This window comes from Ovis aries, chromosome 15, assembly GCF_016772045.2.
Source record: "Ovis aries strain OAR_USU_Benz2616 breed Rambouillet chromosome 15, ARS-UI_Ramb_v3.0, whole genome shotgun sequence".
NCBI classification, from domain to species: Eukaryota; Metazoa; Chordata; class Mammalia; order Artiodactyla; family Bovidae; genus Ovis; species Ovis aries.
Window position 1 is genome coordinate 50226340 of NC_056068.1, and position 16695 is coordinate 50243034.

The following is a 16695-nucleotide window of genomic DNA, read 5'->3' on the forward strand; positions in this document are numbered from 1 at the left end:
TCACTGGTGGGAGGGTCAGTTTATCTTTCGGGGAGCTGAACAGAGGTACTTTAATAGTCAGACAGAGAGGCAGTGTTCTCTGAGGCAGAACCTTATGTATGATTACAATAACTAAAGCAATGGAAAGCAAGTGAAAGAAACAGTTCCATTGTGGAGTCAGAATTGGCTCTTCCTTCTAACAGGTCATCTCTAGGTGCGTCCTCGACCCCTGATCCCTCCCTACTCCAAGTGGAGCCAAATTACCCATCCACTTTATCATTACTGGACAGATGGCTCCAAGCACCCCAGATATCTCCAAGGAATCAAGAGGCGGGGAGCAGAAACTGGGGTTGCGCTGGGGAAGAGGTGGGAGATACTATAATTCAAGCTGCACCCACACACTTAGCCCCGCCTTAGCCCTGCCTATGCCCTGTCTGGCCAAGTCCTGGACCAGGAAGCCCTCATAACAGAGAAGAAAGGCTCCAAGTCTCTGTTCCCTTTTCAGCAAAGCTGAGACACCACCATCACTGGTCCCACCTTCAGCTGGATCTCACTCTCCAAGAATCCCCCAAGAACAATGCTGGCAGCTCTGTTGATCGTCCTTGGCCGCCTCAGCCTCTACATCCTCACCAGTGTCGGCCTTTACTTCCCCGGTCAGGTAACAGGGGAGAAACATCTGTTGCACAAAGGAAACAGCTGGGGTGGACCCAGGGCCTGACTCCTCAAAGCTCCCTCCCAGGGATGCTTCTCTAGGATGCCATCCTCCGAACCCTCTTCCTCTCAGGATCACTGCAGGGAGCCCCAAGTTCCCACTCCATCTCCCAGAACCCCACCTCCACCCACAGGTCCTCCTGTGACCCTCCTGCCTTCATACCCTCCTCCCTCGGGACAGCCTCCAACTTCGCCCTCTCACTTCCCATCTCCCACCCGGGGCCCAGCCTGCACACTCTCCTTAGGGTTACCTGTGTACGACCCTCCTGCAGCCCCTCCCAGACCAGGGCTTGACCTCCTCCCCACTCCCAACCCAGGTTGGAGGATGCAGGCTTCTAGAGCAGGAGAGGACTGAGTCTCAGCGCTGACAGGGCCCTGGTGTGGTGTCTACACGCCTGTGTGGGAGAGGGAAGGAGTCTGAGGCTGGGCATGGGGTCAGGTCATTGGAGATTGAGTGCATATTTGTATGTCATCTGCACAGTGAGTCTCAGAGCCAGAAAGGTGCTTGGAGGTCATCCAGCCCCACGTCCCACCACGTGCAGGAACCTCTCTAATGATAGATGACTCCTCTTAGTTAGTACACAGTGAGGATCTATAAGCAGTCCTGACAATAACCCTATGAGGTTGGAGGTATCCTCAGTGTATAGGGGGAGAACCTGAGCCCAGAAAAGTTGAGACTTGACCAAGATCCCACAGGAAGCAGGTGGTGAATTCAGGATTCATCCCATATCTGTCTGACTCTAGTACCTGTCACTTAATTTTTTAAGCTTTTGCCAAAGTTCACACTCTAGATATTTGAGCATAAAAATGAGATTCTGTGTTTCTGAACTGATCTGCCCACAGGACCTCTGTCCAGTATCCTGAATTTGCATGCTTTCCTCTCTTGGTCCTTTCTTCCTTTCTTCATAGGCCCAGGGTACCTCTCAGTACATGGACCTGGCTCCAGACACCTTTGACGATGCCTATGTGGGCTGCTCAGAGAAGATGGAGGCGGTGGCAGTCCGTCTGCTAAAGGAGGAGATGGCCCGCCATACCAGGCTGCGGGTTGCCTGGGAGAATGCTGGGAAGTACTGGGAGCAAAAAAGTTCAGAGCTCAGCTTGCCTCCAGGCTTCAAAAGAGAGCATGGAATTGCCATTGTGCTCTACACAAACTCATCCAACGCTTTGTACCAGGAGCTGAACGAGGCTGTGCGGACAGGCGGTCGCTCCAGGGAGTCCTACATGAAATACTTTTCCTTCAAGGCCCTGCATTTCTACCTGACCCGGGCCCTGCAGCTGCTGAGGGGCAGTGGGGGCTGCAGCAGGAAACCAGGGCTGGTGGTGTTCCGCGGTGTGAGCACTGATCTTGAACCCAGGAGGCTGTGGGACCCTGTCCGCTTAGGCCAGTTTGCCTCCAGTTCCCTGGATGACGCTGTGGCCCATAAGTTTGATACTACCACCTTTTTTACTATGAGGACTTGCTTTGGGGCCCTGATCCAAGACTTTTCTGTCTTTCCTAAGGAGCATCAGGTGCTGATTCCCCCTCAAGAAATCTTTTTGGTCGTTCAATTCAATCAGAATAAAGACCAGAACAGGGTGACTCTCTCCAGCAGTGATCACATCTGCAGCCACTTTAACTGCGCCTATCTGGGTGGTGAGTCATGCACAAGGGGAGCACGACTGCCAGAGGCCCCTGGTTGTTTCAGTCCCCAGGGCCTTCAAGGGACCCATGTGATTAATGAGGACATTGAGGGTCAGAGGGTAGCTGGAGTTATTTTTCTCTGTGACTCAGGTTCTGCCATCTCAGAGAAGGCACTATAGGTGTTTTCTGAATGTGTGAATATTCCCGGATGATTCTCTAAATATCCATGAAAGTTTCCTTCTGTTATAAGTCTATCTAATAGACCAAAAGAACCTGGTTAAGGAGGGCAATAAGAGAGGCCTCAACTCTCAGGAGGCTCTGGGTGTAGTGGGGCTGACGGGCCACATGTGCACTATCCCCTGGGTGGCAGGACAGAGCCCCTGGGGCTGGGTTGGGAGCTGGGATGGATGGCACATGGGGATGATTCCCTGGAAGAAGGAGGAGGAAGGGATGTCAGAAGTGTATTTGGGAGAAGGAAAGCTAGATTGAGATGGGGAGGGGCCTGGCCATGGCCTGGAGGGAAGGGAAGTTTGGGGCGTGAGGGTCTGTCTACCTGGAGGCCTCACTTTGCTGTCTGTTGCAGAGAAGAAGAGGCCGAGCTGTGAGAGTTTGCTAAGTGAGTCACCCATCTGCCCTTCCCTAGGCTGCTTTGACTCCCCCATGGCCCTGCTGACCATTCACTGCCTTTTCTTCTCTCTCCAGTTGGAGGGCAGGGAGACTCACTCTCCAAGAGGGCCTTCTCTCTGCTCTCCTGGAAGACCCTGCTCTTGGCCTCTTGGGGGTTCCAGCTCTTAGGAGTTGGGCTCTGAAAATTCAGTGCCTGCTACTTAGGAGTCCTGGGAACATGTGACCTCCAGATGAAGAAGGGAGGCTTCAAAGAGCCTGGAGAAGCAAGAAGGTGGTTTCAGACCCAGACCTAGCAGCCATGTCTCCAACCAGGATATTGGGGGATTTGAGCCCATGGTAGGGTGGAGGGAGCCCCGCTCTGTGGTGGGGACCCCGGGAACAAGCAAGGGTAGTGCTGTGATGGCCACTCCATTAAACAGAGCTGCAGTGTGATGACATCAAATTTCATGACTGCTTTGTTTCGTGAGACTAGACCCTCTGCTCTACTCTGTTCTTATGGGACTCAGGGACTGAGGGACTAACATGAATGACTTCTTGATCACTTTTAGACATGGCCCAAGTGCAGACTCCTGTCACACACCATAACCTGCAACCCCAGATGCTTTAATAGACAGAGAGTTTCCTCACAACAGCCTGGAAGGCAGGAAGGGGGACAGATGGCTTCTTTGGCTGTTTGTCAAGTAAGGAATGCAGAGTCAAGGAAGTAGGCAGCTTGTGAAGGTCAGAGAGGTTGTGTTGAAACCATGACCCCTGCCCCCCAGTTTCAGTTCCATCAAAAGTCTGAAGGAGCTCAAAGTAGGATCCTAAGCCCAAGATATCAGGTCCCCAGAGCAAGCCGTTTCTCTGTGTCCTGCTCCCACCAGGGTTCCTTTCGGCCTTGGCAATCTCAAAACATTATGTGGCAGAGATTCTCACACCCTCTGGAGACATCTGAGCTGCAGAGCAGAGGCTTTATTGAGGCAAGGAAAGCAGCAGGGGCTCAACGAAGTGACCCCCGCCCTCAGCTATCTAGGCTGCTCTAGTCAGCAACAGAAGAAGGGACCCTCCCCCTGCATCGGGTCCCCTCCTGGGTTCCCCTGGGGCAGGTCCCTAGCCCCCTCTGATTCTTGCTTCCTGTGCCCTCCCTCCACCAGGGCCCACTGCACCTCACTTTGCAGTCAAGACACCATCTTGTTCAACTCTGTTAGTCTGTTGCCCATGTCTAGAGGGTGGGAGTAGTGAGGGGGAGGTCTCTCCGAAGGTGAGTCTGCTCTGGTCCATTTCCACCTTCAACACAACCCCAGGGGAGGGTATGCCCGGGGATCCTGAGGCAGGAGAACTGGAGGAAGTGAGGGACTGGCACTGGGTTGTGGGCCTGGTGAGCAGGCTGTGTCAGGGTGGATGAATCAGCAGGGTGATGTGGTTCAGAGATACCAAGAAAGAATGTCTTATGAGACATTCATAAGACAGGGGGTCATGAGTCATAGTGGTGGAAATTTCTAACGGATCCAGAAGGTCCTCCACTCTCCCTGCATGCCTGCTGCCAACTGAAAGTTAAGTCACTCAGTTGTGTCTAACTTTTTTTGACCCCATGGACTGTAGTCTGCCAGGCTCCTCCATCCATGGGATTTTCCAAGCAAGAGTACTGGAGTGGGTTCCCATTTCCTTCTCCAGGGGATCTTCCCCACCCAGGGACTGAACCCAGGTCTCCCGCAGTGCAGGCAGACTCTTTACCATCTGAGCCACCAGGGAACTGGACCCTAAGATGATTCCAGTTAGGAACCCTCAGGTTGTGAGGGTAGAGGGGCTGGATAGGGGTGAGTCCAGAGGGTAGTGCTTCCCCATGGAAGCTCCCTACACCCTGGTGGTGGGCATGCTGAGGGCCTGAAGTGGCTCCAAGAAGGTGCCCCTGGCTTGGGTCAAGAGTGGAACACACAGTTTCCAATTTGGTGCTTTCATTTCATTTTATTTTCAAGAAATGAGTGCTTATTGTGCATGAATGAATCACGGAGCCCAAGTCTCCCTTTGCTTCCTCTTCCTCCATGTCCCTCTACTCAATCTTACCCCTGCCTGCTGCTCTTGTGCTAATGGTACCATTTAAGACCTTTTTAGATGCACTACCAGTAATATAATATTAAATATAGATGCACACAGTTTCTACATACAGCCTATTTTTGTTTTCTTTTTATCTTTTTTACTTTGTTAAAACATGCTTTATTAATTAATTCATCCATTCATTTGGCTATACCAGGTCTTAGTTGTGGCAGGCAGGATCTTTCTTTGGGGGTGTTTTTTTAATTGGCTTTTTAAAAAAACATTGTAATTTATTTCTTTTTCATTGAAATTAATTGATTTGTAATAATCTGTAGGTTTGGGTGTTTTACTGTCACTTTTTTCGAAAAGAAAGGAAAGATGCTTACTCATGCATGTTCTACAACATTTTCCCAGGAAAAAATGTACCATGGTCTTCCTTCCATGCCGTGCATGCATATCTGTTTTGTTTATTATAGGGGCAGCATGGAATTTCATAGTAGAGTTAATCCATAATTTACTTAACTCTTTCCTTATTGATGGACACAGGGTTTTCATCCTAATTTTTGATGTTACATATTTGATCCCAGTGAACATCCATGTGTATAAATCCTTTTCTACTTGTCTGCATAATTTTATAGGAAAGATGTAAAAAGATGATATTTCAAGGAACTGAATACTGATCACACAATTTTTTTTAGATTTTGTTTATTTATTTTTGACTCTGCTGGATCTTCTTCACCTCTGTGTGGGCTTTTCTCCAGCTGCTGAGAGAAGGGGCTACTCTGTTCCAGTGCTCGGGCTTCCCACTGCGGCGGCTTCTCTTGTTGCAGGGCACCAGCTCTAGGATGTGCAGCTGCAGTGCTTGCAGTTCCTGAGTCTACAGCACAGGCTCAACAGTTGTGGCACACAGACTTAGCTGCACCATGGCATGTGGGATCTTCCTGGATCAGGGATCAAACCCGTGTCTCCTGATTTAGCAGGCAGATTCTTTTCCACTGAGCCACGAGGAAAGCCCTGAATAATGTTCCTTTTGGTAGCCACTGCCAAGTTGCCATCCGCAAGGTCCCTCTTCACCTTTCCACCAACAATGCACAAAAGTGCCTGTTTCTCCATGTCCTTGCCAGCTCTTGCATTATTAATCTCTTTTAGCTTCCATTTCATTGATGGGCACAAATACTACCTAGTTTTTTTTTATTTAAAGCTCTGCTCATTAACAGGATCAATCATAACTTTATTATTAGTTTTGGCTGCACCACGCATATTGTGGGATCTTAGGCCCCTGAACTGGATCAAACCCAGGTCCTTGGCCATGAAAGGCCAGAGTCCTAACCTCTCTACTGCCACTCATGCCATAACTTTAATTGTAATATTATAAAGTTTTAACTTAATTTTCAGAAAGGTAATACGTTTACATTGTTCAAAATTTATAATCCACAAGGCAAGCAGTGAAATGCCCTTCTCTCACTGATTCTTCAACCCCACTTCCCAGAGGTAGCAGTGTTCCAATTTCCTGTCATCCTTGTAGAGATTTTCTAGGCACACACCAGCAGATTCTCAGGTATTTCTGTTTTTCTTCTTTTATAAAAACCATAATAACAGTTAGTTAGTGGTTTTTTATCTTTGAAAATCTGATGAAAGCTGAGACTTCTCCTCCAAAAATGGATCTATGTGCCTTCACATCAATTTCACACAAATTTCGGAGTTTAAGCATCCCTGCTCCCTCATCTCCTCTGGCTCTTCAGTTCAGTTCAGTTCAGTTCAGTCGCTCAGTTGTGTCTGACTCTTTGAGACCCCATGGACTGCAGCACAACAGGCTTCCCTGCCCATCACCAACTCCTGGAGCTCACTCAAACTCATGTCCATTGAATCAGTGATGCCATCCAACCATCTCATCCTCTGTCATCCCCTTCTCCTCCTGCCCTCAATCTTTCCCAGCATCAGGGTCTTTTCCAACGAGTCAGTTCTTTACATCAGGTGGCCAACTATTGGAGTTTCAGCTTCAGCATCAGTCCTTCCAATGAATACTCAAGATGATTTCCTTTAGGATGGACTGATTGGTTCTTCTTGCAGTCCAAGTTACTCTCAAGAGTCTTCTCCAACACCACAGTTCAAAAGCATCAATTCTTTGGTGCTCAGCTTTCCTTATGGTCCAGCTCTCATATCCATGCATGACTACTGGAAAAACCATACCTCTGGCTCTTGGTGGGGTCTAAACTTTGAAAGTTCAGTGATTCTAGGCCACTGGGATGTTCTGTGGCTATAATTTTATGAGTCTCCCAATTGAAGATCCTGTCACTGCCAAATCACAGTTTAAATTGAGATGTGAGCATCTCTCGGCAATGGAGTTAACAGCAGCTTCTGGCAAATTCAACGTGTCCCAAACTGAACTCCTTATCTTCCCTCCCTCAAAACCTGGTTACTCAATCATTTAACAGAAAATTATTTTAAAAAATAATAATTTAATTAATTAATCAATTTATGTTTGGTGTTGCTGGGTCTTCAGTGCTACACAGTCTTTCCTCTTGTTGTGGTGACCAGGGGCTATTCTCTCACTGTGGTGCTCAGGCTTCTCACTGCCGTGACTTTTCTTGTTGCAGAGCAAGGGCTCTAGGGCCTAGAGCTTCAGTAGTTGCTCCCTGTGCACCACACACGATCACATGTATGGTGGGATCCCACTGGATCGGGGTCGGGGATCTTCTCAGATCAGGGATCAAACCTGCATCTCCTGCATTGGCAGGTGGATTCTTTACCACTGAGCCAAACAGGGAAGCCCCTAAAAATTCTTGAGCATCCTCTAATGTGCAAGGAGCTGAGGATAAAACTATGAACACAAACAACAACAAAACTCGTATCTCTGCTGTTTAAGCTCTTAAGGTGGAGATGGAGTTAGACTGAGGAATTTGAAGTAGCATGTGATGCATGCTACAAGAACCCAAAGAGCCTGATGGAAACACATTTGCACCACGAGTGGGTTTAAGTGATGAGCTGCCCAGGAGAGACACGGAGTAGGCAGAATTGAAAATGGCATCTCAGTGAGGTGTAAAGCATGACATAAACCTCCTTAATTCCAGGAGAGAATGCTAATGGGTAGAGTACATAGCAGCAAAAAACTACTTGAACTCTTGTGGTCTTTTGCAATCCACCAAAAAGCCTGAACTTCTAAAATAGATCCTCCTCTTGTGGAAAATCCTGTCCATGGGTTCACTGGGGGCTTTCATTTTTCATTCTCTTCTCTGTCTCACTTTGCCACTCCTTCATTTGTACTTCCTGAGATCAACTTACAGACTCGCTACACCCAAGTCCTGCCTCTAGTTCTGCCTGGGGGAACTCAAACCAACAGAGAAAGTCTCCTTTTTGGGTCAGAGACTACCACAACATAGTCCAGTGCCGGGAGCCACCACCGGAGATCCCACCCATGACAAGGTCATGTGGAAGAGAACTGTTAAGTAAGGCTTCAGGACTCAACGGGCTCCCTAGGCTTTCTTGAGCATCTACCCCAAAACCAGAATCTGTCTGTTTTACTATTTCATGACTTTCACCAACTCCTCTGATATTAATAGGAGGCTATCCCTGACCACCTTTCTCTAGAGAAAATCAATTTAGGGCTATAGCTAATAAGATTCTTGGACATGAGAGAAATATTTCAAATCAAACCCCCTCTGTTAACATTCTAGCTTGCTTGGCAGGTATATCCAGACTCTTGCAGCTATGCATATGATTATTTACAGCCTCCCAACTGTGAGAGGCACAAAAAGCCTAAAACATATAGCCTTTTAAAGAGTTAAAAGTTATTAGAGTAGTGCTGGTGTAGGATTTCATTATTGGGCCAATGCTTGTTGCTAAGTTCCCATATCTCTTATCCACTGTGCACCTGGGAGTACATTAGTTAACATAGTTGGAATGTAAGAAAAACAAGTGTAGCCTTGAAATTAACCACATCAGACTTTTGAGCTAATTGGTTCTTTCTTTGTTGTAACTTACTGCACCTTTGCTCCGTGAGAAATGTAACTTGTTTAATACTTTCTGAGGCTGACATAGATTAGAAATATAAAGAAAAAACATTTCAAGGGAAAACAAGTTTTCTGGTTGAGCAGCCGTTATCAAATGAGGGTCATAAAATGTTCACAAGCCTCCAAGGCCAGAAGATAATGTACACAACATTGTCTATGGGAAAGGTTTGCAGAAAAAATCCTGGTCTTGATAAAGACAAAACAGATGTAACGTTTGGGCTGAGTCTGTATGACTTTGTATCTTTCGTTTCCCTCTATGTACAAGTAAAGGTATAAAAGACCCTTTTGAAAATAAAAACAATGGGCCTAGCTCACTGAAATAGCTTGGTCTCCCCATGTCAATCATTCTCTCTCTCCCTCTCCCTCTCTTTTTCAGGCTGATCCCTTGGAGCATAGAGGCTCCCTGCATTCACTTATCTGCCCTGGTTTCTAAGACCTGAACGGGAAGACGTTCTGAGTCTTCACTCCCTCAGGAGACCGAGAGGGCACCTGTGACCTCAGTGAACAGGGCAAACTTCTTGTCTCAGAGTTTTATTGGTCCTCTATGTAAACCAAGGAATATCAGCCTTTTTCTCTCCTCTATTTTCTTATCTTCAACATTCTTTCCTTATCTCTCTCTAAATCAATCGCCGATGCTGTTTTTCCTTCAGGTTCCCCTGGATCCTGCGGGGACTGGACCCCGGCAGCCCAGAACTGTTCTTCCAGCCTGGACCCCAGAGAGCAGACCTGGGCTTAGCCTACAACAAGGAGGTGCCCAGCTGAGGCAGACTGGCAGCCTGAAGCTGAGCTTCCCATCCAAGCTCACTTTAGCCCATTTAAAGTCAACCTGAAGACCCAGGAGCATGAGAATAAATGCTTACATCTCCCTGAGATTTTGTGGCCCACAGCAAAATGGTCATGTAGTGAAAACTCGAAGCCAACTGTATCTCTCACTGCCTCTGCATTGCCTTGTTTCTGTCTGCATCTCTGCCCTGCAGAAACACAGCAATAAAAGATTTCAGTGTAGGGAACAGTGAAGTCAGACTGAGGACATTGAATCATGTGGTCAGACTAAGGTATGGGCACTGAGAGTGCACCCACTGTTACTAGGTAGAACTGACTGGATGTTATGTCTGTACAGTTTGTGTGAAGTTGCTCAGTCGTGTCCAACTCTTTGCTACCCCGTGGACTGTAGCCCACCAGGCTCCTCTCTCCATGGGATTCTCCACGCAAGAATACTGGAGTGGATTTCTATTTCCTTCTCCAGGGGATCTTCCCAACCCAGGGATCGAACCCAGGTCTCCTGCATTGCAGGCAGATGCTTTATGTACAGTTTAGGCGATGAGATGGGGGAAATGAAGGCAAGCACTCTAGGAAACACTCAAGGAAAACAAGGTTCCCATACTCTAAGTTGAAAATACATAGGAAAGCAGAGTGGAATTGTAAGCTCACTTTGCTCATCCCAACACTTAGTAGGTGTTCAATAAAAAAATATTGAGTAAAGGATCAGGTTGGGGGGGGGGGGACGTTTGGCACATGTGGACTCTCCAGGGGTGGATGTCTGATATGGAGCAGAATGGACAGCAAGAGATATTTGAGAGTCATAGGTGTACTGAAGTCAGCGACAGAAGAAGTTCCAGGGAAAGGGGCAGGAAGGGCTGAGAGTTAAAGAGAGCTGCTTGACACCAAGGCACAGGCAGAGTGAGACACTTCCTTGGGCTTCTAGAGACTCTTCACTTCTAGTCTTTGGGTACCGATAAATGCCCTGGGATCCTTGTGATGAATTTCGCTTTGGACTTCATCCAGCTCAGGGGCTTCCTCTGAACTTGCCATCAGAAAAGTCTCATGTAATCTACTATCCTGTTATTCATCCAGGCACCCTAGATGGTTACTTGGGTTTTCATTCATTCAGTCGTTTATCAAACAGTATATTAGTTGCCAACTAATTGTGCACAGTATGGGTCCATCTCAATGGTCCTTCCCTTTCCCCATCACCACCAGGGCTCCAGTCAGCCCCTGCCTCCTCCCTGGTCTCCCTGCCGTCACAGTCACCCCTGCAATTCTACCCTCCCCTGGAGAGGGAGAACAATGAGTCTGAAGCACAGCTTGTCAGGTCCTCACCTGCTCCCCTGGAGCATGTAGAAAAATGATTCTAATGCACAGCAGGCCATGTTCCTCACCTGCTTCAGAACCCTCTGTGCCAAACCAGACTGGGAGAAATATCTCAACATACAGACATGAAAATTATGCAGGAAAGGATGAGAACACATCAAGAAAGAAAAAAGAAGGCAATAGAACAAAGCAAAACTTCCCTCCTACCCTCAGGACAGAGTCCAATCCTGGAGCTGGCATTTGAAGCCCTCTGTGGCCTGGCCCTCTGAGACCTCTTCAGCCTCATGCCCTGCCACACCTGCTTCACATAGGTGGCACAGCACAAAGTCCCAGATGAAGCACTGCTGCTTTCCTCCACGTGCTGGGGCTGCCCTTCTCCTGCTACCCACTCTTCCAGGACTAGCTCAGGGGCCACCTCCTCCAGGAAGCCCTCCGACTCCTCTGGCCTCCTGAATCACCCTGCACTTTCCTCTGTCACTGTGCTAATCATACTGTGCTGCCTTCTGAGTCTGCCTCCCCTCCTGGCCTGTGAGTTCCTTGAGGGAAAGACTGGATATGACCCACTCTGTGTCCCCAGGGCTCAGCCCAAGGCCAGGCACACATGAGATCTCTTGGCATGTTTGCTGAAAGTCTGAGAGGCTTTCTGGGTGTCACTAATAATGGAAACCCCTGCAGAGTAGGTGGATTGATGGCTTAGTGACCAGTTTGGGGGCAATGGTGTGGGGGCCAGAGTGGCAGGGAGGGCCTGGGAGTTCAGGAAGTGGAGGCACTGGCAACCCCTTTTCCTCTCCCAGCTGCTGCCCTTCTGTCCTTCCTTCATCCTTCTCAGGGCACCTCTCTTGTCGGTTTCCCCTCATCCAGGCCAGTGATGAACATTCCCTATTGGGGGTGTGGCTCCAAATCCCTCCCTAGAAATCCCCAAACTTCCCAATCGCCTCAAACCTCCCTAAATATCCCAAAGTTCTCCATCAAATATGCAATAGTCTAAATGTGTCTCCCTGAAATTCGTATGCTGGAACTCCAATGCCTGATGTGATGGTATCAGCAGGTGAGGCCTTTGGGAAACCATTAGTTCATGAGCCCTCATGACTGGGATTGCTGTTCTTATAAAAGAAATCCCACAGAGCTCCCTAGCAGCTTCCACTTGTGAGAACCCAAATGGGAAGGTGTTGGCTATGAGCCAGGGAAAGTGCCCTCATGTGACTAGATGTGACACAGATCTGAGACTTAAGCCTCCTGAACTGTTGGAAGTAAATGTCTGTTGCTGATAAGTTATCTAATGTGTGGTATTTTGCTATAGCACCCTGAACAGATTAAGATGAAAAGCTCCCTGAAACTTTTCCAACGATTTCTATGACTCTACCATTAACACCCCAAACCATGAGACCAGTGGATCTGGTCCTGTGTTGTGCCCCTGCAGGCCTAGCTGTCCAGACAGTAAGTATCTTCTGTTCCAGCAACTGTCAGTGTTCAGGACCCTCTAGGGAGAGAGGCATCAGCATATGTAGGTGAGATGCTGTTTTTCACAATAATGGAGAACAGCAGAGTGACTTCTGATTTCTACTCTTGGAGTGCTTTGGGAGGCCAGTCTCACTGGAAGAGGACAAAAGAACTTGGTTTGCTGTGTTTGCCTGACTAGCAATTTGAATTTTTTAGAATGCAACTATTTTTCTTCTTTTTTTTTTCTCGGCCATGCTCTATTGTATATGGCATTTAGTTCCCCAGAGGGATTAAAGCTGGGCGTTGGCTGACTTTATTTTTCTGGGCTCCCAAATCACTGCAGATGGTGATTGCAATTAAAAGACGTTTACTCCTTGGAAGAAAAGTTATGACCAACCTAGAGAGCATATTCAAAAGCAGAGACATTACTTTGTCAACAAAGGTCCATCTAGTCAAGGCTATGGTTTTTCCAGTGGTTATGTATGGATGTGAGAGTTGGATCATAAAGAAAGCTGAGCCCCGAAGAATTGATGCTTTTGAACTGTGGTGTTGGAGAAGACTCTTGAGAGTCCCTGCAAGGAGATCCAATCAGTCCATCCTAAAGGAGATCAGTCCTGGGTGTTCATTGGTAGGACTGATATTGAAGCTGAAACTCCAATACTTTGGCCACCTGATGCGAAGAGCTGACTCATTGGAAAAGACTCTGACACTGGGAAAGATTGAGGGCAGGAGGAGAAGGGGACGACAGAGGATGAGATGGTTGGATGGCATCACCGACTCAATGGACATGGGTTTGGGTGGACTCTGGGAGTTAGTGATGGACAGGGAGGCCTGCCGCACTGTGGTTCATGGAGTCGCAAAGAGTTGGACATAATTGTGTGACTGAACTGAACTGTACTGAACTTGGCATTAAAAGCACAAAACCCTAACCACTAGGCCACCAGAGAACTCTCTGGGATACCCCTGATTTCATCTCCCAGCCACTGCCCTTCTGTCCTTCCTTCATCCTGCTCAGGACACTCCTCTTTTCAGTTTCCCCTCATCCAGGCCTGTGATGAACATTTCATACTGGGGATGTGGCTCCAAATACTACCCCAGAAATCCCCAAATTTCCCAATGGCCTGAAACCTTCCTTAGCATCCCAAACCTCTCCGTATAATGTGAAGTAGTCTCCCCAACATTCATATGCGGGAACTCTAATGCCTGGTATCATGGTATTAGAAGGCGGGGCCTCTGGGAGATTATTAGTTCATAAACCCTCATGATTGGGATTGCTATTCTTATAAAAGAGACCCCACAGGGCTCCCCAGCAGCTTCCAAAACCTGTGAGGACCCAGTGGGGAGTTGCTGGCTATGAACCAGGAAAAGGCCCTCATGTGACCAGGCTAGCACTTAGGTCTCAAACTTTCAGCCTCCAGAACTGTTAAAAAGAAGTGCTTGTTGTTGATAATTTACCCAGTCTGTGGTATTTTGTTATAGTGTCCTGATAAGGCAGATAAAAGGTTTCCTGAAACTTTTCCTAATGATTGCTATGACTCTACCATTAACACCCCAAACTTTCCATTTCAGAAACTGTTTCCCATGCCCAGTGCCCAGGAGGAGGTTTGTGTGTCCCTTACCTCGACTTTCTCTGGGGCAGGAAAGCTCGTCTCTAATGACAACCACCAGGAGAGGAGGGCGGGTTTCTCTTTTATACCATCAAATCCCACACCCCTTGTGCCTCTCCCACACAGCTGCTCAAAAATGTGACACTTCCCCATCTATATAGTAACCTCAGATACGCAGATGACACCACTCTTATGGCAGAAAGTGAAGAGGAACTAAAGAGCCTCTTGATGAAAGTGAAAGAGGAGAGTGAAAAAGCTGCCTTAAAACTCAACATTCAAAAAACTAAGATCATGGCATCCTATCCCATCACTTCATGGCAAATAGGTGGGGAAACAATGGAAACAGTGACAGACTTTATTTTCTTGGGCTCCAGAATCACTGCAGATAGTAACTGCAGCTATGAAATTTAAAAACTCTTGCTTCTTAGAGGAAAAGCTATGACCAACCTAGACAGCATATTAAAAAGCAGAGACATTACTTTACTGACAAAGGTCCATGTAGTCAAAGCTATGGTTTTTCCAGTAGTCATGTATGGATGTGAGAGATGGACCATAAGGAAAGCTGAGTGCTGAAGAATTTATGCTTTTGAACTGTGGTATTGGAGAAGACTCTTGAGAGTCCCTTGAACTGCAAAGAGATCAAACCAGTCAATCCTAAAGGTAATCAATCCTGAATATTCATTGGAAGGACTGATGCTGAAGCTAAAGTTCCAATACTTTGGCTACCTGATTCAAACAACTAACTCATTGGAAAAGACCCTGATGCTGGGAAAGATTGAAGGTAGGAGGAGAAGGGGACGACAGAGGATGAGATTGCATCACCGACTTGATGGACATGAGTTTGAGAAAGTTCTGGGAGTTGGTAATGGACAGAGAGCTGGCGTGCTGCAGTCCATGCAGTCACAAAGAGTTAGACACGACTGAGTGACTGAATTGAACTCCCCATCTATTTCTGGATGTCTCCTCTAGGCTCAGAACACTAACCTCTTCCCAGGGTACTTGGGCCAGAGCTCTTCTCATGAAAAAGGGAATCCCTGAATCCAGAGAGAAATCAAGGATCCAGGCTGGAACAACTGCTTCCCCACTGGGTTTGGTCCTGCATTCAAAATCCCTGGCCTCAGGGAGTATCTCCTTATTGATCCGTTCAAGTGAGCATGGAGACTCACCTGAGGAGCAAGAAGAGATTCCCAGAGTAGAGAGTCTAGGTCCCAACTCCAGCATTAATTAGCCATGTGATCTTGGAGGACTGTCTGCTTCACTACAGACCACTGCTCAATTACTAGATTTGACTCCATCTCTTGAAGCCTTTCTTGAAGCTAAGTCTTGCAATGGGAGAAGCAATTCCCAAAACCAGAGGATAGAGAGAGGACAAAATACTGATACCAGCAGATCTTGTCACAGGGAGTGTCCCTTCATGCCTAGTTGTCCCAGACGGTATAGTATCTTCAGTTCCAGCAACTGTCAGTGCTCAGGACCCTCTAGGGGGAGAGGCATCAGGATATGTAGGTGAGATGCTGTTTTTCACAATAATGTAAAACAGCAGAGTGACTCCTGATTGCTAATCTTGGAGAGCTTAGGGAGCCCGTCTCATTGGAAGGGGCTGAAAGCACTTGTCTTGATTTGCTGTGTTTGCTGACAAGCAGTCTGGTTTTTGGACTTTCTCTCTTCTTTTTCGTTTATGTTCTGGTTTGTGGGATCTCAGTTCCCTAACCAGGGATTGAACCAAGGCCACCACCGTGAATGCCTAAATCATAACCCCTAGGCCAACAGCGAACTCCTTGGGATGCCCTTCTTTTCACCTCCCTCCCTCAACCTTGGACACAGTTTGTCTTCCTTTTTGGTCTTCAGAAAGGATTTCTGGAGGAAGCAGTATTCTAGGCGAAGGAAATTCTTTATTTGGCTGGCAACCTGAGTAGATGAGGGAACAAAGATTGGACTGAATTAATCAGCCAGACCAGGTGTAGGCCCTGGGATAAATCTAACCTTTTACACTTATCAGACACAGTAGGTAGCAGGCACATCTCTTTAATCCTGGTTTCTGGACTCCTAGGTCCTCTGGGCACTCTGGGGGAGGAACCCTGCCACCCCCAGAGGTTCATGCTGCCAGAAAGCTCTTTCCAGAGCTGCTGACTGATTCCTCACTGGTCCCTTTGCCCATTACCTCCCAGGGGACATCGAAAACACAAAGTTGGGTATTTATAGGCAAGCCAGGGAAATGAGGGGAAAGGTTAGTGTTTATAAACATGGGGTCACCTGAGTCTGAGAGGTCAGGGGACAGAGGGTCTGTGGAGGGGCGGGACTGGCCCCTGAGGATGTCATCTGGGCAAGGCTTACCGAAGGGAAGGGGTGTAAAAAGAAAGGAGAGGGGTGGAGAGCGCTCAGATGCTGGAGGACACATCACCCAACAGTTGGCCATATGCAAATTGTATGCAAATCAACGAGTGCACAAGTGGTGACCTCTCAGCGGGCGGAACCCTTTTGGTCCCCTCCACCTACTGGTCTGGAGGCCCGGCCATAGCGGTGAGGACCCTCCAGAAGAAGAGACCACGTCTCAAAATTCCCCGTCTCTGGCTCTGGTCTTGCTAGAAGACAAAGA

General features: G+C 47.7%; 1 protein-coding gene across 2 annotated transcripts; it reads left to right on the plus strand.

Annotated features, from left to right (window-relative positions):
• The first annotated feature begins 442 nt into the window (after positions 1–442).
• Positions 443–3380, plus strand: LOC101102587 (ecto-ADP-ribosyltransferase 5-like). 2 transcript variants are annotated; one of them, XM_027979041.2, is made up of 4 exons: positions 443–637; positions 1600–2323; positions 2895–2927; positions 3014–3380. In XM_027979041.2, exons 1-4 carry the CDS (start codon positions 557–559, stop codon positions 3118–3120), a joined length of 945 nt encoding a protein of 314 aa, XP_027834842.1. In that variant the 5' UTR covers positions 443–556; the 3' UTR covers positions 3121–3380. The 2 variants fall into 2 exon arrangements, with proteins under 2 accessions (XP_027834842.1, XP_060255390.1); XM_060399407.1 differs by having other exon boundaries at positions 1600–3380.
• The last annotated feature ends 13315 nt before the right edge of the window (positions 3381–16695 follow it).

Excerpts from the sequence above, each read along its gene's own strand:
- LOC101102587 (XM_060399407.1), top strand. The coding sequence starts at position 557 with ATGCTGGCAGCTCTGTTGATCGTCCTTGGCCGCCTCAGCCTCTACATC. Across the intron at positions 638-1,599 it reads GCCTTTACTTCCCCGGTCAG|GCCCAGGGTACCTCTCAGTA; the intron begins GTAACAGGGGAG and ends CTTTCTTCATAG.